The 20,720-nt window shown below is 41.0% G+C and overlaps 2 protein-coding genes and 1 non-coding gene across 3 annotated transcripts in view; all 3 read right to left on the reverse strand.

The window, feature by feature from the left end:
- The window catches only part of DNAL1 (dynein axonemal light chain 1), a 54,043-nt gene extending 46,734 nt beyond the window's left edge, over positions 1–7,309 (reverse strand). Inside the window, exon 1 of the mRNA XM_029951429.1 lies at positions 7,266–7,309. Coding sequence (XP_029807289.1) covers positions 7,266–7,268 — 3 coding nt within the window. The 5' untranslated portion in view covers positions 7,269–7,309. The remainder of the gene's footprint in view (positions 1–7,265) is intronic.
- On the reverse strand, positions 3,200–3,390 carry LOC115303282. Its single transcript, XR_003913971.1, has one exon. It is a non-coding gene; the product is annotated as a U2 spliceosomal RNA (small nuclear RNA).
- Positions 7,310–12,319: 5,010 nt separating the features above from the next.
- The window catches only part of LOC115301512 (acyl-coenzyme A thioesterase 1-like), a 17,706-nt gene continuing 9,305 nt past the window's right edge, over positions 12,320–20,720 (reverse strand). The window contains 3 exon segments of the mRNA XM_029951427.1: positions 12,320–12,687; positions 12,689–12,931; positions 13,228–13,427. Of these exon segments, the coding sequence (XP_029807287.1) occupies positions 12,358–12,687; positions 12,689–12,931; positions 13,228–13,427 (773 nt within the window). The 3' untranslated portion in view covers positions 12,320–12,357.

The following is a 20,720-nucleotide window of genomic DNA, read 5'->3' on the forward strand; positions in this document are numbered from 1 at the left end:
TTAAAAAAATTTATTGCACTTTTTGGCAATTTATTTTTTTATTTTTATCAAAAAATTTTTAATATTTATTTACTTTTGAGGGTGAGACAGTGTGAGTAGGGGGAGGGGGAGAGAGAGAGAGAGGAAGACATAGAATCAGAAGCGGGCTCCAGGCTCCATGTTGTCAGCACAGAGCCCTGATGTGGGGCTCAACCTCCCAAACTGTGAGATCATGACCTGAGCCAAAGTTGGAAACTTAACCAACTGAGCCATCTAGGTGCTCCATTGGCAATTTATTTTTTTATTCTATTTTACCTTCTCCAATTCATTTTATTCTATTTTATTGTATACCTTTTATTAATTTTTAAACTATACCTTGTTTTTTCTTTTTCTTTTTTCTTTCCCTTTCTTCTCTATTCAATCAAGCTTCTTTCAAGGATTCAGGATCTAGCATATTAAATGTACCTAGGATCTAGCCTCCCTTATTTGATTTTTTGTGTTGTTTTTAATCTTTTTAATTTTAATTTTTTATTTTATTAATTCTTTTTCTTCCTCCAAAATGACAAAACAAATTAATTCACCCCAAAAGAAAGAATAGGAAGAAATGACAGCCAGGGAATTAATCAACACAGATACCAGTAGGATGTCTGAACTAGAATTGGGAATCACAATAATAAGAATACAGCTGGGGTTGAAAAACGCATAGAATCCCTTTCTGCAGAGATAAAAGAAGCAAAATGTAGTTGGGACAAAATTAAACACACTATAACAAAGATGCAATCTCAAATTGATGCCATGGCTGCAAGGACGGATGAATCAGAGCAGTTAATCAGCGATATAGAAGACAAAATTATGGAGAATAATGAAGTAGAAAAAAGTAGGGAAACTAAGCCAAAAGAGCATGATATAAGAATTAGAGAACTCAGTGACTCACTAAAAAGAAATAACATCCAAATCATAGGAATCCTAGAAGATAAAGAGAGAGAAAAAGGAGTAGAAGGTTTATGTAAGCAAATCACAGCAGAAAACTCTCCTAACCTGGGGAAAGACACAGGGATCAAAATCCAAGAAGCACAGAGAACTCCCATTAGATTCAATGAAAACCAACCATCAACAAGGCATATCATAGTCAAATTCACAAAGTACACAGACAAGGAAAGAATTATGAAAGCAGCAAGGGAAAAACGTCCTTAAGCTATAAGAGAAGACAGATCAGGTTTGCAGCAGACCTATTCACAGAAACTTGGCAGGCCAGAAAGGAACGGCAGGATATTTTCAACATGCTGAATTGGAAAAATTTGCAGCCAAGAATTCTTTATCCATCAAGGCTGTCATTCAAAATAGAAGGAGAAATAAAGAGTTTCCCAGACAAACTAAAGGAGTTTGTGACCACTAAAACAGACCTGCAAGAAATTTTAAGGGGGACTCTCTGAGAGGAGAAAAGACAAAGCAAAACAAAAAAGACCAAAAGCAACAAAGTCTAAAAAGGACCAGAAAACACCACCAGAAACTCCAACTCTACAGGCAACACAATGGCAATAAATATCTTTCAGTACTCATTCTAAATGTCAATGGTCTAAACACTACAATCAAAAGACATAGGGTAACAGAATGGAAAACAAAACAAGATCCATCTATATGCTGTTTGTAAGAGACCCATTTTAGACCTAAAGACACCTTCTGATTGAAAGTAAGGGGATGGAGAACCATCTATCATGCTAATGGTCACCAAAAGATTGTCTGATTTAAGCCATACTTAAATCAGACAATCCAGATTTAAAAATAAAGACTATAACAAGAGATGAAGAAAGGCATTATATCATAATTAGTATATCTAACAATTGTGAACACTTATGGCCCCAACGTGAGAAGCATCCAAACATAAATCAATTAATCACAAACATAAAGAAACTCATTGATAAGAATACCATAGGGGACTTCAACACCCCACTTACAACAATGGACAGATCATCTAAATAGAAAATCAATAAGGAAACACTGGCTTTGAATAACATACTGTACCAGATGAACTTAACAGTTATATTCAGAACATTTTTATCCTAAAGCAGCAGAATACACATTCTTCTCGAGTGCACATGGTACATTCTTCAGAACAGTTTACATACTGGGTCACAAATCAGTCCTCAACGAGTTCAAAAAGATCAAGATCATACCATGCATATTTTCAGACTACAACGTTATGAAAGTTGAAATCAACCACAAGAAAAAATTTGGAAAGACAACGAATACTTAGAGATGAAAGAATATCCTACTAAAGAGTGAATGGGTTAACAAAAAAGTTAAACAGGAAATTAAAAAGTACATGGAAGCCAATGAAAATGGTAACACCACAGCCCCAAACCTCTGGGATGCAGCAAAGGCAGTCATAAGAGGGAAGTATATAGCATATAGGCCTTCCTTAAGAAGGAAGAAAGGTCTCAGATACACAACCTAATGTTATGCCTTAAAGAGCTGGAAAAAGAACAGCAAACAAAACCCAAAACTAGCAGAATATGGGAAATAATAAAGATTAGCGTGGAAATCAATGTTATAAAAAACAAAACAAAATACAACAAAACACAGCAAAACAAAACAGTAGAACAGATCAGTGAAACCAGCAGCTGGTTCTTTGAAGGAATTAACAAAATTGATAAACCCCTAGTCAGTTTGAAGAAAAAGAAAAAGGAAAGGCCCCAAATAAATAAAATAAAAAATGAAAGAAGAGAGATCACAACCAACACTGCAGAAACACAAACAATAATAAGAGAATATTATGAGCAATTGTATGGCAATAAATTGGGTAATCTGGAAGAAATGGACAAATTCCTAGAAACATATAAACTACCAATACTGAAACAGGAAGAAAAAGAGAATTTTAACAGACCCATAATAAGAAAAGAAACTGAATTTGTAATCAAAACCCTCCCAAAAAACTAGAGTCCAGGGATGTATGGCTTTCCAGGGAAATTCTTTTTTTTGTTTGTTTGTTTTTGTCAGAGCGACCGGGAACGACAAAGCCCCCAAACTCGTAAGAGACTGAGGCAAAAAAGAGCCGCCACCCGCAAGAGGACTAGACAGAGAGGCGACGGGAAGCAAGGAAGCCTTTTCCAGAAGCACGGCGGTCCTTCAAGAAAGAAGGAGACACACGATGGAGAGCAAAGACCAGCAAAGACCAGCAAAGACCAGGGTCTACTTTTGGGAGACCCGCCGAGGAGAGAAGTAGGGGGGCACCGCTCCTGGAAGCACTGCAATACCAGGGCGATGCGCGGAGTAGACGGAGCAAGTTCCCAGTCCAGCTCCCGGCTCTAAAAATTCACCTAATATACTGTCCCCTAATAGAGGACGCGTCAGATATTAAGCTAACGTGAACAGATACTTTGCTTGATCTTAGCCAAAAGGCCGAGAAGCGATTCCAGGGAAATTCTATCAAACATTTAAAGAAGAGTTAACTCCTATTCTTTTGAAGCTGTTCCAAAAAATAGAAATAGAAGGAAAACTTCCAAACTCATTCTCTGAGGCCAGCATTACCTTGATTCCAAAACCAGACAAAGAACTCATTAAAAAGGAAAACTATAGACCACTTTCCCTGATGAATGTGGATGCAAAAATTCTCAACAAGATACTAGTAAACCAGATCCAAAAATGCATTAAAAGAATTATTCACCATCATCAAGTAGGATTTGTACCTCAGATGCAGGGCTGGTTCAATATCTGTAAATAAATCAATGTGTCATCACATTATAAAAAGAATGGACAAGAACAACATGATCCTCTCAATAGACCCAGAGAAAGCATTTGACAAAATACAACATCCTTTCTTGATAGAAACCCTCAAGAAGGTAAGGATAGAAGGATTATATCTCAAGATCATAAAGGCTATACACAAAAGACTCACTGATAATATCATCCTCAATGTGGAAAAACTGAGATCCTTCCCCCCAAGGTCAGGAATAAGACAGGGATGTTCATTCTCACCTCTATTATTCAACATAGTACTGGAAGTCCTAGCCTCAGCAATCAGACAACACAAAGAAATAAAAGGCATCCAAATTGGCAAGGGGGAAGTCAAATTTTGATTCTTCACAGATGATACACTCTATATGGAAAACCCAAACGATTCCACCAAAAAACTGATAAAACTGATTCATGAATTCAGCAAAGTTGTAGGATATAATATCAATGCACAGAAATTGGTTGTGTTTCTATACACCAATAATGAAGCAGCAGAAAGGGAAATCAAGACATCGATCTCATTTACAATTGTACCAAGAACCATAAAATATCTGTTTTTTTCACTGTAGGACTCTGTTGAAGAGCAGAGCCTGCTTGGGATTCTCTCCCTCTCTCTCTCTCTCTCTCTCTCTGTCTCCCTCATTCACATTCTTATGCTATCAAAATAAATAAACTTAAAAAAATAATTTTTAAAAAAGTGTTCTCACAGGGTGCCTGAGTGGCTCAGTAGGTTAAGCATCCAACTTCAGCTCAGGTCATGATTTCATGGTTCATGAGTTTGAGCCCCACATCAGGCTCTGTATTGACAGCTCAGAGGCTGGAGCCTGTTTTGCATTCTGTGTCTCCCTCTCCCTCCGCCCTTCCCCCGTTCATTCTCTCTGTCTCTCTCTCTCTCAAAAATAAACATTAAAAAAAATTTTAGTGTTCTCAAAAAAAATTTTTTTAATAAAATAAAATCATTCTCTTTAAGGGGCACCTGGCTGGCTCTGTTGGTAGCATGTGTGACTCTCAGTCTTGCAGTTGTGAGTTTGAGCACCATGCTTGGGTGTAAAGATTACTTAAAAATAAGATATTTTAGGGGTGTCTGGGTGGCTCCGTCAGTTAAGCACTCAACTCTTCATTTCAGCTCAGGTCATGACCTCACAGATAGTGAGATCAAGCCCCGAGTCGGGTTCTGCACTGACAGCTCAGAGCCTGGAGACTGCTTTGGATTCTGTGTCTCTGTCTCTCTCTGTTCCTTCCCCACCTGTGCTCTGTCTCTCTGTCTCTCAAAAATAAATAAACATTAAAAAAAATTTTTTTTAAACACCCTTATTTTATATACCAGTAAGAGAGAAAAGATGTTGCTGAGGTGCCTGGGTGGCTCAGTCGGGTGACTCAGTTAGGTGAGTGACAGGCTCTTGATTTCAGCTTAAGTCATGAGATCAGGGTAGTGGGATCAAGCCCCAAGTTGGGATCCATGCTGAGCACGGAGCCTGCTTAAGATTCTCTCTCTCCCTCTGCTCCTCTCCCCCACTCTCTCTCTCTACACAAACAAACAAAAGGTGTTGCCAATTATATGACACCACCATATTTTAGTAATACAAAAATATATCCAATGGTGAAATATGGCATTTCTGATTTTTCAGAGAGGCCATACATCTGGGTTTTGATGTGACATATGAACATTTAAAGACGTTGGAAGCTAATGTTTTTGGTTTTTGTGTATGTGCATTTTTATTTATTTTTGAGAGACAGAGAGAGACAGTGCGAGCAGGGGAGGGGTAGAGAGAGAGGGAGACACAGAATCTGAAGCAGGCTCCAAGCTCTGAGCTAGCTGTCAGCACAGAGCCCGATGCGGGGCTCGAACCCACGAACGTGAGATCATGACCTGAGCTGAAGCCGGACACTTAACCGACTGAACCACCCAGGCGCCCCGTTAATGTTTTTTAATTAAAAAAATCATGTGGGCCTCATTTCTGGAGGGCTCCAGAACTACGAGTTCCCAGTGTCAGCTAGCTTCATGTAACTACTGGTTCTGATCCTCTATTTGAAGATTTTCAATAATTCTCATGGTACATGCTTTCAGAATTGCTTAGAGCTGATTATTTCTTCACCTGAACATAAAACTAGGTTCCAGGGGCACCTGAGTGGCTCAGTCCTTAAGTATCAGACTTCAGCTCAGGTCATGATCTTGTGTGCTGGTGGTGTGGGGCCTGCTTGGGATTCTCTCTCTCAAAATAAATAAACTTAAAACAAAATAAAACAAAAACCTAGGTTCCAGAACTTTTTGTTTCTTTGGCAGTGGTTTTCAGCTACACGCTTGTGGAATAAAGTAAGGAAAGCACTGGGAAAACTACTTTTAAAAGTGTAGTATTTAATCTTGTGGTTAAAGGCAGGCATGAATTCGTTATCATTTCAATTTCCTGGGCTCAATTTCTGCCCACTTAAATAGCACTGGAATCACAAAAAGAGAACAACTAATTAAGGATGCCTGGGTGGCTCTGTCTAAGCATCAGACTTCAGTTCAGGTCACGAAGGTCATGATCTCACAGTTTCCTGAGTTCCAGCCCTGTGTGCTGACAGCTCAGAGCCTGGATCCCGCTTGGAGTTCTGTGTCTTCTTCTCTCTCTGCCCCTCCCCTGCCCCTGTTCAAGCTTTGTCTGTCTCTCTCTTTCAAAAATAAACATTAAAAATAAAAAAGAAGACAACTTATCTTCATAAACATCTCCATCTGGCAGAGCAATCATATACATTGCTAAACAGCTCTGGCTGGGTCTGTAACCAACCAACAACACTCCTTTCCAAACTACTAGCTGGAACTCCCAAATGTGAGCCAAACAGTGCATACTTTAATTAGGAGTTGAGGTAAAATCACTACTTCATAAAGGGCTTTGATTGAATAGACCACTGACAGATTTCCAATTTTAGAACCCCTTGAGGTGCAGTGTTGAAATGCACATTCCCGAACCCCATCACATTAAAAATTCAAAATCTACATTCCAACAAGATCAATATTAGGCCAACGATACTTACGCATACTTAAATTTGAGAAACGCTATCCTAATATACTCTATCAGAGTGGAGTTGACAATGCTATCTAATAACTGCACTTGCAGTCATTCGGAGGGCAACTTGGGCACATCACAGGTTCGAATACTGCTGCACTCGGTGTTACACACATTCCTCCCATAACTAGGTCCCCACGCCCCATCTCGCCAGAGGGAAAATTTTTCTATGTAGAGAAATATCCTTATTCACACTCTGCCTTCCATCACCTTTCCCCCTCTCATCCGCTCTTTTTCGAGCATTTCCTGCTCTGTGCCCTCCTTTTCTCTGTCAGAGTCCGACCATATTAACGCAGCCTCCAATCTGCCCCAGGCCGCCCTCGCCCCAGACCACCCCGTGCCACAGCTTCTCTTTCGCCTCAGGCCTCTGACTCCGGAGCTCGCTAGCGTCCGTTACCGGCTTCCTTCCGCTGGTCGAGGACCCCCCAACCCTTAAGACGCCACAGTCACCCTTTTTCACTTCCAATCTCTTCTCCTCTTCGGCTACGAGGCCTAGAGGGTACTCACCATTCCGGCCGTTGCTACTGTCACTGCTCTGGTTGCTAGGGCCCGCCGGGGTCAGGGCGCGTGCGCACTTCTCAGAGCTCTCCGCGGATCCCACCCCCGACAGCAGTACTTTCCCCCCCCCCCGGCCCCCACCGCGGGGGCGTGAGCGGGGCATTGTGGGATGGCGCGGCGGACGCTTCGGTCCTCCCGCTCGGCTGCTGCTTTCCTCGGTCGCTGCGGTGCAGCCGCTGATAACGCGTAGGAGGCGAGCGCATAACGGCGCAGAGTGGTCCCGAGATGCTTTCTGCCGAAAGCAATTTCAGCTAATCTGGAGTGATGTGCCTACCTAAATTTAAAACCTTAAAACCTCGCTATAAAATTGCCCCTCTCCAAAAGTAACTTTAAAAATTCTCTTCCCCTGCAGATTGCCCCTCGCATCCTTCTCTTTATCACCTGCTGTAATCACCTGACATCCGACTGAGGCTATATGAAGAATTTCCCCGGTTACCTTCCCCCAGCCCCTCCAGGGAGCTAGAGGCGAACGACAGCATTAAATGCTGGCTTTATAAAACCGAAGCGTCTTTCTCCCCTCCCCTCCTCTTATTAAATTAGACAAAAATTGTAAAAATACTAAGTTCCTAGGGGCATGGAGAAATGGGGACACGTATATACCTATTGTTTATAATGGACACAGCCTTTTTAGAGAGCTGTTGGCAATAGTATTAAAAGCTTTAAAAACGTGTGCACCTCTGTGACCCAGTAGTTCTACTTCTAGGACTTCTCCTGAAGAAATAATCAGACAGGTGCAGAGATTTGTGTTCAAGGTTTTAATAGCAAAAAGATAAACAACCCAGATGTCAACAAAAATGAATTGGTATCCAAACGATGAAATAATATTCTTCCATTAAAAATGTTGCTGAAATGCATCTACTCACATGCAGTCATGATGTCTGAATTTAAAATACAAGTTATCAAACAAAATAGTTGGCATAATCTTAAAAATTATATATGGCACACACATTTATACGTACCATATATCTAAAAGAATATTATGAGGGTCTATTTGCTGCAGATTAAATTGTGCCCCCTCATTCATGTGTTGAAGCTCTAACCCCAATGTGACTGTTTATTGAAATAGGGCCTTTAAGGAGGTAATTTCAGTTAAACGAGGCCATAAGAGTGGGGCCCTAATCCAGTATAACTAGTGTCCCTATAAGAGGAATAGACACACCAGAAGTGGTGGCCACAGAAGAAAGGCCATCTGAGGACTCAGTAAGAAGATGGTCTCCTGGAAGCCAACAAAAGAAGCCTCACCAAAAACTAACACTGTCAGCACCTTGATCTTGGAGTTCCAGCCTCCAGTACTGTGAGGAAATAAATTTCTGTTGTTTAAGTCACCCAGTCTGTGGTATTATGTTATGGCAGCCTTAGCAGACTAATACAGCATTCATTTTATTTATTTTTGGGTTATTGTAAAATGTGGATATTTTAAATTTTGAAATAACAAATTTCATTTTGAAAAATGTAATTTAATATTTTTTAAAATAGGAAAAGTAAAATGTTTATTCAATAAAATTAAAATGGATATTTATAACACAAGCAGCCTTTTTTCTTAGTGTTTTTTGTTTTTGTTTTGTTTGTTTTGTTTCAGATCTCCATACCTCCACATGTCCCCAAACTAGAATTTTTCATGGCTGCCAAAATCTTTACCGGTTTTGTTGATGTGGTTGGAATGGGAATCTAATCCTCAAATAGAACTCATAACCTAACAGAGTATACCTCTTACCCAAAACTGTAGATTATATCATAAGGCATTGCATTAATTGTGAAATGTCATTAGCAAATCAATTTTATCTTCATGCTTGCTCAGAATGTTACTTTTACTTCCTCGTTGTCATTAGGAGAAGTAAACTTTGACCATGAATATGTTTTATTTACCTCTCTATAAATCATTTGCCAATATATAAGCAGAAATATACTGACTCTAAAAATTCATTTATAATATCATGCTACATTTCCCACCAAGTACATTTTGAGTTTCAGATTCTCAAAGGTTAAAAACATTCACACAGGAAAGTAGTAAAGAATTAAATAATTTGGATCCTTTCTTTGTTCTTTAAATCCTGCAAAATGGCAAAATAGATTCCAAAAGCTGTTCACTAGAAACTACGGCTTAGGATCTACTTGTTGCTGCAGGCCTAGAAGAAAGATGAGAGAAAGTTAAAAATATTATTGAAACCATTTCCCCAAATTCAGAAAATCACCAGACCCATTGAAAAGTAATGGTAAAATAGTGTGAAATGATAGCAAACCAAATATGTTAAGGAGACTTTAATTTTCTAAACAAGAACATGGGTTGAATAAAAGAAAAACTGTCACATTTAGCAGATGATTAGAGATGAAGCAAAGTAGCTTGAAGTTGTATACCCTAAAATTAAAAAAAAGAAACCTTTTTAAATAACTTACAGCCTAAGAGAGTCATTAATTATTTAGGCTATTTGTATAGTCAAAAAGTTTATCAGCTCAAATTAGAATGAGCAATGTGTCAATCTTAATAGTCCACTTCCCAGATTATTATTCTCATTATAGTTCTTTGATAAAAGCCAATTTCTCCCCTATGTTTCTGGTCTATTTTTGTTTTGTTTTGTTTTGTTTTGTTTTTTTAACATCATTTAAGGATGCCTGGCTGGCTCAGTAGGAAGAGCATGAAACTTTTGATCTCAGGGTCATGAGTTGGGGTCCATCTTGGGTGGTAGAGATTACTTAAATAAGTAAAACTTGGAAAAAATCTTTTAAAAATCTTACAGGAATAACCCCCAAATCAGGAAGTAATACATAAGTATAAACACACACACACACACACACACAGTATGACATATCCTTTCTTGTTGATGTTAATAATTTGAAACTTGTATTAAAATTTTTAAACAGGAAGACCAGGGTGGCTCAATTGGTTACGTGTCCCACTCTTTGATTTTTGCTCAGTTTGTGAGATTCAGCCCCACATTGGATTCTGTGCAGACTACATAGAGCCTGCTTGGGATTCTGTCCTTCCATTTCTCTCCCATTACACTCTTTCTCTCAAAATAAATAAATAAACCTTTTATTTTCTTTTTTTTATGTCTTTTATTTATTTTTTGAGAGACAGAGAGAGACAGCGCGAGCAGGGGAGGGTCAGAGAGAGAGGGAGACAGAATCTGAGGCAGGCTCCAGGCTCTGAGCTAGCTGTCAGCACAGAGCCCGACGCGGGGCTCGAACCCACGAACTGTGAGATCATGACCTGAGCCGAAGCCTGACGCTTAACCGACTGAGCCACCCAGGTGCCCCAATATAAACCTTTAAAAGTTTTTAAATACTGGGGGCGCCTGAATGGCTTAGTCAGTTGAGCATCAGACTTAAGCTCAGGTCTGACCTCTTTGTGGGTTCGAGCCATTGGGCTCTCTGCTGTTAGTGCAAGGCTTCCTTTGGATCCTCTGTCCTCCTTTCTCTGTCCCTCCCCGACTTGTGTTCTCTGTCTCGCTCACAATAAATAAATAAACTTAAAAAATTCAAATAGTGTTAATTTGGGGGAGGGGACCTACTAATACTGCAAATTAGGGTGACAATACCTCATCCTCTGCCAAGAAAAGCCTAAAGTATAGTTCTGACCACAACATCTACTGATCAACCAAAATCTAATGCTAATAGTTAATACCTTAAATTAATACTTCTCTTCAATTATGTGGAAGAAAAAATTAAATTATGAGATCAGATTTTAATATCTTCTAAGTCCACACATATTTTTAAAGTTTAAAATCAATGCTCAGAACTTTCATCAAAATTATGTTAATAAATTCAGGCTGACCCACAAATTGTCATTACGTTTTTGGTGAAGGTGGTGGAAAGAAGAAAGGATGAACTCTGCGTTTCCCTCAGATAATTAAATTGTCTACTTGTGTAATTATCAACTTGGGAGGAGAACTGGAATGTGCCGATGTTTAAATATATTTTTGAAACAAAGTGTGAAAAGAAGTTTTTTAAAGTACAAATACAGAGATAAAGAACCAGTGTGTGAGGGGCACCTGGGTGGCTCAGTTGGGTTAAGGTCTGACTTTGGCTTAGGTCCTGATCCCCTGGTTTGTGAGCTCGAGCCCCACATTGGGCTCGCTGCTGTCAGCCTGTCAGTGCAGAACCTGCTTCAGATCTTCTGTCTGCCCCCCGCCCCCGCCTCTCCCCTGCTTGCATTCTCCCCAAAAAATACATAAATATTTTTTTTTAACAAGTCAGTGCTTCTTAGTAATTGGTTGGCAGTTTTAAAGCAAGTAAGTATTTTTGGATTTCTAACTCTCCCCCCTTTTCTTAAATTTTTTTATTTTGAGAGAGAGAGCCCACACGTGCAAGCGGGGGAGGGACAGAGAGAGAGGGAAAGAGAGAGAGAGAGAATCCCAAGCAGGTTCAGCGCCATCAGCATGGAGCACAACTCGGGGCTCAAATTCACAAACCGTGAGATCACAACCTGAGCTGGAATCATGAGTCATGCTTAACTGGCTGAACCACCCAGGTGCCCCTCTAAGTTTCTTCAAAGATTCTAGAACAGATGGCAATTAGAAAAAAAAAATCAAAACCTGATTATTAACAGAAAGGATTCTGTGCCTTTAGTCTACCACAAATCATCCTCTGAGTCATCTTGTTAGAATTCAGTCCAGCCTCTTACTCTCTATTATGAGAAAGCTATTATAACCCAATGGTTCCCCGCCATAAAACCAGAGACCTACATTCATGTATTTACCCCTGTTCAAAATTGTTTTATAGCCTCTAGGACCGATAATAGCAAACTACTATATACCAGCTTTTTAAAACCTTTGGAAGTACAGGTGACAGGGAAGATAGGTTGGAAGGGTGGGTAAATGGCAGATTGAAAACTGGTTTTCACTTAGCAATTACCTCGAGTTGAAGCTCACACCAACCAAACATGGAGAAACATGGATGTAACCAAAGTTACAGGCTCTGAGGAACTTGAAGCAAGTATTTTGACTTCTGCCCATGAGAGGTCCAGATTTCAGTCATTTGTCGAAAATATTCAATCTATCCCTTCAGTGGTCCTGTGCATATTCTAAACTTAGTTTGTTCGACTTTACCCTAGATGCAAGTGCAGAAACGCCAAGATCTTCCAAGACTCCATCTGAGCGACTGCATGAGCTTTGAGCTGCCCACCTCCCAAAACAGGCACTCCCAACACGGGATGGAGGCATACAGAGAAAAAAGGGCTATAAGGGGGATCTATTCTGTGGCCAGCGTTAGGATAGCTTAAAAGAGTGAAATTTGTCTTCCCATGCTCCGTGAGGTGCTTCACAGCTGTGTCAGCATAAACAGAACTCTTCCAATGCCTGTCATCCTCTCCGACTACAAAAAGGAAATGGGCACTGGCTTTTTCAAGGGGGAATTCGACTTTCCCGGTAGGCTGGATCCAAGGGGTCCCCCAGCGCTTCTTTAATATCGTAAACCCCTGAATCCATGGCAGAGATTTTGTCTAGGTTAAAAGGCAGTCCTGGCAGGATTAATCTACCACATGTAAGGGCAGTCGTTGTGTTAGAGATGCAGCCGTTGATGCTCACAACTGCAGCTATATTTGGGAGAAAGCTAGCCATGGAAAATGCCAACTCTGCCCCTTTGCCAGAGTCAATCACTCCAATGTTTGGACCTTTAACCTAGAGATTGAAAAAAAGAAGACAAACGAGAGAGAGTGAGAGAGAGAGAGAGAGAGAGAGAGAGAGAGAGAGAGAAACAGTATGATTGTTAATGAGATCTCAAAGAAGTCAATAAAGAAAAAGAATATAGGTATTTATCAGATAGCTTGCTTATTTATCTATCCATTCTTGAATTCATTCAACAGGTATTTGTTATAGATATTTTCCAACCCATTAGTACCACTTTTGTTTTTCACTCTCTCTCCTGACCCTAAGGAGTTCATTTTAAATACATTTCTCTCTACAATCCCACTCACCTTTGGGTGACTTTGCACAAATTTAGCCGCCTCTTCAAAATAATCTAAATTTAAGTCTTTCATGATCGGAGGTAGATCTTCATAGCCAAAAAATGGCAAAGCCAGAGTAGCAAAACCTCGACAAGCCAGGTGACTCGCTCGAGATTCATTTAATCCTCCATCACCAAACATATCAATCAAACCAGGAAAAGGACCATCTCCTATAAACCAGGAAAGAAGATTCATCTGGGACTAGACAACAGGACATTCAATGGACTATAATACCCAGTTAACATTTTCTAAATCAAATTCTAATTGTATAATTTATATTTTTTCTTTTAAAAAATTTTATTACTTTCTAACATCAAAAACATTTTAAATCTTTTTTCTGTCTTAAAGCATTCACCTGGGGGCGCCTGGGTGGGTCAGTCAGTTGGGCATCTGACTCTTTGTTTCAGCTCAGGTCATGATCTCAGTTTGTGGTTCGAGCCCCATGTCGGGGTCTGTGCTGGCAGTGCAGAATCTGCTTGAGATTCTCTCTGCCTCTTCTGAGCTCTCTCTTCTCTCTCTCTCAAAGTAAATAAACAAACTTAAGAAAATTCACCTCATTGCCTTGAAAAGAAAACATCTGTTTTGGCTGAAATAGTTTTATTGTTGTGGTTGAAATAGATACTTGTTTTGGCCATCTTGAAGCTATATATGCAAAAATATTTCTATATATTTCCATGAGGAAATCACTGGAAAATTGGGAAAAATATGAAAATTTGCACAAAAGATATGGAAAACGTTTTGGTTTGAAGTGTAAGTCCTGACTAATCTAAACAAATAGTTCTGGCAGCCTTTGAGTTATGGAACTATAATACCTCATTAAGAAGAAATCCACGGGGCGCATGAGTGGCTCAGTGGGTTGAGCATCGGATTTCGGCTCAGGTCATGATCCCACAGTTCGTGAGGTCAAGCTCTGTATCTGGCTCTCTGCTGTCAGTGCTGAGCCTGCAGATCCTCTGTCCCCTCTCTCTGCTTCTGTACTGCTAGAGCTCTCTCAAACAAATAAATAAACATTTTGTTTTTAAATGTAACTTGGGACACCTAGATGGCTCAGGTTAAGCGTCAACTCTTGATTTGGGCTCAGGTCATGATCTCACAGTTCATGAGATCGAGCCCTCTGTCCTAACAGGTTGAGATTCCCTCTCTCTCTCTCTCAAAATAAATAAATAAAAATTTAAAAAGCCAACTTTGAAGGGCCCTTTGAATTCTCAATGAGTTTAAGATACAGAGTTACCAAAATCCCTAAGTAAACAAAGTGTATGCTATGTTAAAGGTCCAATGATGGTATAATATAGAATGAACAATATACATGGCCTAAGGGTCAAGGGCAGGCTGGCCTGAGATGGGCCACTGTAGTATAAAGATTATTTTGAGATGGAAGGGGATCAGTGGAGTTCTGCTCAGAATATGCTATTTGGGCATGTGGATAATTTTGAGTTGAAAGCAACTGGGACCCTGTGAACTCAGGGGGAATGATTTTGCCCCTCCCTTAACTATATGGGAAAATCTCAATTGGGGGTCTTTCCCAGAATAAGGGTTACTACCAGAGATACATTTTATCTGAGTGGCCATCTGTATGGCAGGGCAAAAATCGACTTTCCAAATATCTGTTCTTTTTCTTATTGCCCTATGAATTGCATTCCTTCCCTACAAAGTCCTAGACCCCTAACCTTCTCTCCTTAGTTCAGGATGACATATATACTTCATATTGCCTGTCTTCGGAATTTCCATGTCTGAATGAATTCCCCATACATACAGAATTAAATTTGATCTTCTCCTGTTAATCTGTCTCATATCAATTTGATTCTTAATCCAGCTAGAAGGACCTTGAAGGGGACAGTAAATTCTTGTTCCCAGGCAGTGGAAAGGGAGTAAAATGTCAAACTCTTCTCCTTCGAATGTTGATCTATTTCTTTTTCAATGTTCCTATTGTAGATTATGTTATTCATTCAATATTTCAAGAGAATTTCTCAGCCAATTGCCTCCTAGTATTTCTCAGATCCATTCTTCTGTGTTAGTCCAACCAAAAGTGCCAGATAAATTTATAAGAACAAAATAAGAGGCAAGAACGTTAGAATGTAAACCAAATAAGAAAACTAAGTTCCAGTGCCAGAAGTGGTTTCTAAATTTTTAAACCTAGAAACAAGTTAAGGCAAATCCGGCCACCAAACTAAAAGCTGGAGTGTAGGGGCATCTGGGTGGCTCAGTCTGTTAAGCGTCAGGCTTCCGGCTTCGGCTCAGGTCATGATCTCACGGTTCTTGGGTTCCAGCTCCGCATGGGGCTCTGTGCTGACTGCTCCTCAGAGCCTGGAGCCTGCTTCGGGTTCTGTGTCTCCCTCTCTCTCTGACCCTCCCCCGATCGCACTGTCTCTCCGTCTCTCAAAAACAAAAATAGAAAGCATTAAAAAAATTAAAAAAATTAATAAAAGATGGAGTGTACGTATTAAGGTAGTGATTTTTAGATGGTTGTTTTCTTAACATTTGAATATCTCAGCATATCTTGATCTGCTCTTATTAAATTAGATAAAGTTCATGCATTTCTGGGTTCAGGATTACTTTCAGAACGCCGAAAGCAAGCCATGAAAAAGACAACATACAGTTCCTCAAGTTATTCCAGCAATAGATTTTTCCAACCACAGCCTTCAAAGTACAAACTCGATTATTACATTAAAATATCTAAGAGTTTGTTTATTTTGTTTCAACTCAGTAATTTGATCCTCAGGATGTAAATTTTCTAGGATCTTATAGGATCTTAAAAAAACCCTCCCCACCCCCAACTATGAAATGTTTTATTTTTATTAATGTTTATTCATTTTGAGAAAGAGAGAGAGAGAACAGAGAAGGGGCAGAGAGAGAGAGGGAGAGGGAGAATCCCAAACAGGCTCTGCGCTGAGAGGCTGAGAGTTGGATGTGGGGCTTGAACTTGCTAACTATAATATCATGACCTGAGAGGAAATCAAGAATCAGATGCTTAACTGACTGAGCCACCCCGGTGTCCCTGAAAATGTTTTAAACCTCTCATTTGAAAGACTCTTAGTTGTTCCTAAGAATCCTGACACTTAAGAAAGATAAGCCAGAGTGGGCTTTAAAAACACCACCACCACCTAACTATTTCATTCATTCATTCATTCATTCACTCATTCATTCATTCACTCAGCTCATGTTATTGCAGAGGTCCCAGTTTGGAACTCAAAGGATTTGACTGCATCCTGATTTTAGCACCATCTAGCTGTGTGATTTGGTTAAAAACACTTTAAGCCTCAGTTTACTCATTCATAATATAAATTGCTCTTTGATCTATGAAATGAGCAAAGAAGTGTCCTCATTATGATGAAGGTCTCTAAGGAATTAGAGTATGTCAGAAAATACAACAAAAGGTCATCTATATCCTAGTATGAAACCAAAATAATAAAAAAAAGTGAACAATATAGGTAATAGGACTTCAGTTATGTTGGATTTGAGCAGCTACCAGTGAAAGATTTGTATCCACTATTCTCATCATTTTTACAAGAAATGATAACTAAAAAAATTAAATTAACACAAAGCTCTGCCTGCTAGACAGGTAAATACTCAATGCTAGAAAGTTTACAGCAATTTTATGCTAACTAGAATATGCTTACTCACAAGGAATAGCAGCTGCAGCACTAGGAATCTGAAGGGTGGCAACTGGCAGAAAAGAAGTACCCGAGCAAATAGCATTTAAATCCCAGTCACCATTTAGAAGAGTGACTGTTCCACTTGGTGTCTAGGCAACAAAATATTTAAGGCGCTCGCTCTGTTTTTCAAATGATAAATTTGCTAGCAAAGCAAGCCAGCTTTCCTCAATCATTTTTCCTAAATCCATGCAAAGCCCTCTGCCAAAAAGACCTCACCCACCTGGGGGCAGCAAGAAGACTCCCTGCAGGGCAGCTGGCTTGCAGGCGGGCACGGCGCAGCTCTGGGCTGGAGAACCAGCGCTGCACCTGGGCAGAGGACAGCAGTGGTCCCAGCCTTACAGCCAGATGCTGCGGCACGTGGTGGACGGTCACCTCCACTTTGAGGGGGGGTTTCATCACGCCTCTTGGCATCTGGCTGAAGCAGGGATCCTCCTGGCCGACCGGCGTGAGGCTCCACGCCCCTGAAGTCGCTGCCCAGAGCCAGGTCTCTGACCAGGCCCAACCCCCCGCGGCGTCGGCCTCGTAGTGGGCCAGCGATTGGAAGAGGAGGCCTCGGTAGCTGACGGCCGACGCCCGAAGGGTCGGTCACCTGCTCCCTGGGGCCTAAGCTTTCCACTTTAATATCCAGGAGCTCCTGGCCAGCCCTGTCTTGGGCGTGTCTGTCAAGGTCGCAGCCTTCTGAGAGAGAAGGGCAGATGTGGACTTTGACCTTCGGAACAGGAGTGGGGTCCTGGAGGTCCGGAGCACGGCCTGGGCAGGCCTCCACATGGCCCCGGGATCTGTGCGGCTTCCCCTCCGACCAAAGACACGCTCCAGGCTCTTGTGGGAGGGTCTGCTCTCCCTGTCAGGCTATGCAGGGCTGGCCAGCCTGGGACTGTCCGAGTGGGGCAGTGTCGGGCGGCCAGGGCAGGGCCAGCGGGGCGGGGCCCAGTGGGGCCAGAGCTGGGGGAGTGGACCCGACGCCCCAAGTTGGTTCTTGGGGCGCCACTCAGCAAAAGGCTGCAAGAAGCACCAACTCAGGAGGGCCCGAGGTCGCTCACGGCATTGGGTCTCCTATAAGACCCCCTAAAAGAGGCAGAAGCTCATCCCCAGCGTACTGCTGGCCTTGGTGAGAAGAAGTTAAAGATCTGTTGACAGAAAATCCTTGTCCTTTTCTGTCTTTAAAAATCCTTCTCTGGCCACCAGGGGACACAATTCCCTAAACCGAGTGGAAGGAGGCTATGTGTAATAGACTCTTCCTTCCTTGAAATTATTCTTAATTATTTTTGCCGGGGATTAAGAAAGACTGCCAAACGTGTTAAAGTTTAAACGTGTTAGATGAGGCAGCACTACAGGTTTATACACTATGGAAATAGTCTCTATTGTCTTGTGGCCTGGCACAAGTGTTAACAACGTATGTTTTTATATGCAGAAAAAAATTACATCATGAATTTTGTTTTCAAGAAAAAGGTGCTTAACTCACAAAATAAAAGCGTATCTTTCCATTTATACAAATATATGTATGTATATGCAGATAATATGGTTCTAGAAGTGTATACTTCATTTTTTTGAGTTTATTTACTTTGAGGGAGAGATAGAATAAGTGAGTGGCGGGGAGGCAGAGAGTAAAGGAAATCAGAAGTGTCAGAGGCTTAATGGACTGAGCCACCCAGGTGCCCCTTGTAAGAGTTGCCATGGGAAGGCAATTGAGCGGCCACTTTGCTGTGGAGAGCTGCGAGCACTGACAACCCCCACCTGCAAACCTGGGATGACCCGAGCCATTTGAAAAGCACCAGCGACCATTTTATTGCAGGTCAGATAACAGATCCAGGGGCCACCAGGACTGACGACCCCCACTCTTAATCTGGACTGTCTCAAACTGGAATGCCTCACCATGGAATTCCAGCGTCCCCCTCCCCACCGAAGTGGAAGCCAATTGAATCCTGCCACCGTCCAAAGATGCCCCTACTTGGCTATGGGCCCACCTGAGCTCAAACCCGGAACGCTGCACCCATAAAACACCTTGCTCCCCCATATCAGGCGCAACTTCCCTGACTCCCTGCTCCAGAGTCACGGAACCTCGCCCGGGAATTGCAGACTCCAATAAAGGCCTTCTTGGCTCCATAACATGGTCTCTTTTTCCTCCCATCTCTGCCTCCATCTATTACACCTTACACCCCTGAAAACATATGGTTCAAGTTGATAACTGTCATTAGCCCGATGAAAAGTCTGCAATTGGGTAGAGTTAAGAGGATTAAATTTCATCTGTATTACTTGAATGAATGAAAACTGTATTGATAGATACAATTTAAAATTTGTTTTCCACTGTAGAATTCTATCTTAATTAAAACACATGTATAAAATAAGGTTATTTAATCGAGATGAAAACATTCCACTAAACGGTGTGTCAAGGAAAAGGGATATATATATATATACCTTGAATTTTTTAATACAATCTCATTTTCAAATTTCTTACCCCATTTAGTGATAAAGAAGATTATAACTGAGGCTCCTGGGTGGCTCAGCTGGTTGGGCATCGACTTTGGCTCAGGTCATGATGTCACGGCTGGTGAGTTTGAGCTCTGCAGCAGGCTCTGTGCTGACAGCTCAGAGCCTAGAGCCTGCTTTGGATTCTGTGTCTCCCTCTCTCTCTACCCCTTACCCACTCTGTCTCTCTCTGTCTCAAAAATAAATAAATGTTAAATTTTTTTAAAAAAGATCATAAGTGTCATTGTCCTAGCATGGCTTTAAAAATATTTGCCACTGAGAGCAAATGGTCACTGGACCAAGAAATTCTGCGACAACCGTGTGTTCTTTGAAAAGTACTTGTTAAAGTCCCTCTGTCTTTGAAGATCTCCAGCTTTAGAAAAACAACCCCAGTGGAGCACCTGGCTGCCTCAGTCTATAGAGCATGCACCTTTTGATCTTGGGGTTGTTCAAGCCCCACATTGGGCATAGAGATTACTTAATGATAATTTTAAAAAAGAAAAACTTCTGTCTACAAAATCCAACGTAAGAGTGGCCATGAATATTGGATTTTGTACATCAGTGCATATACTACCTGAAAAAACAATGTCTTCCACAGTTTTTATCTTCCAGTGTCCAAAGACCATTTAAAAATGTTTTCTTAATGTTTATTTATTTTTGAGAGTAAGAGAGACAGCATGAACAAGGGAGGGGCAGAGAGAGAGGGAGACACAGAATCTGAAGCAGTATCAAGATCTGAGCTGTTATTACAGAGCCTGATGTGGGGCTCAAACCCACAAACCGCAAGATCATGATCTGAGCCAACATGGGATGTTTAACCGGTGAGACACCTAGTCGCCCCTCCAAAGACCATTTAAAATGAATGTGCATAATAGCCTAATCATGAAATTTTGAAGAATTAATAAATCTTTGTGAATTGGCTAAAACTTGCAATAGGCATATACAAATATTTTAATTAAAAAACATTTTTTTGAGGGAGAGAGAGAGGGAGAGAGACAGAGTGTGAGTGGGGCAAGGGCAGAGAGAGAGACACAGAATCCAAAGCAGGCTCCAGGCTCTGAGCTGTCAGCACAGATCCCGACTAGGGCCTGAGCCCACAGACTAGGAGATTATGACCTGAGCCGAAGATGGATGCTCAACCAACTGAGCCACCCGAGCACCCTAGGTTTATACAAAATTCTTAAATGAATAGTGGCTATCAAAACTTGTATTTGTTTTCAATTTGGTCCACTGGCATTTCTCATCCTGATGGAAGTACATTCAAGTGTATTAGGTGCACAAAGAAAAGCAAAACAATGATCTGAATTTGGTTATTTTTGTTTGACTGTTTGCTTTTTTTTTTTT

The sequence above is a fragment of the Suricata suricatta genome, chromosome 9, assembly GCF_006229205.1.
Source record: "Suricata suricatta isolate VVHF042 chromosome 9, meerkat_22Aug2017_6uvM2_HiC, whole genome shotgun sequence".
NCBI lineage: Eukaryota > Metazoa > Chordata > Mammalia > Carnivora > Herpestidae > Suricata > Suricata suricatta.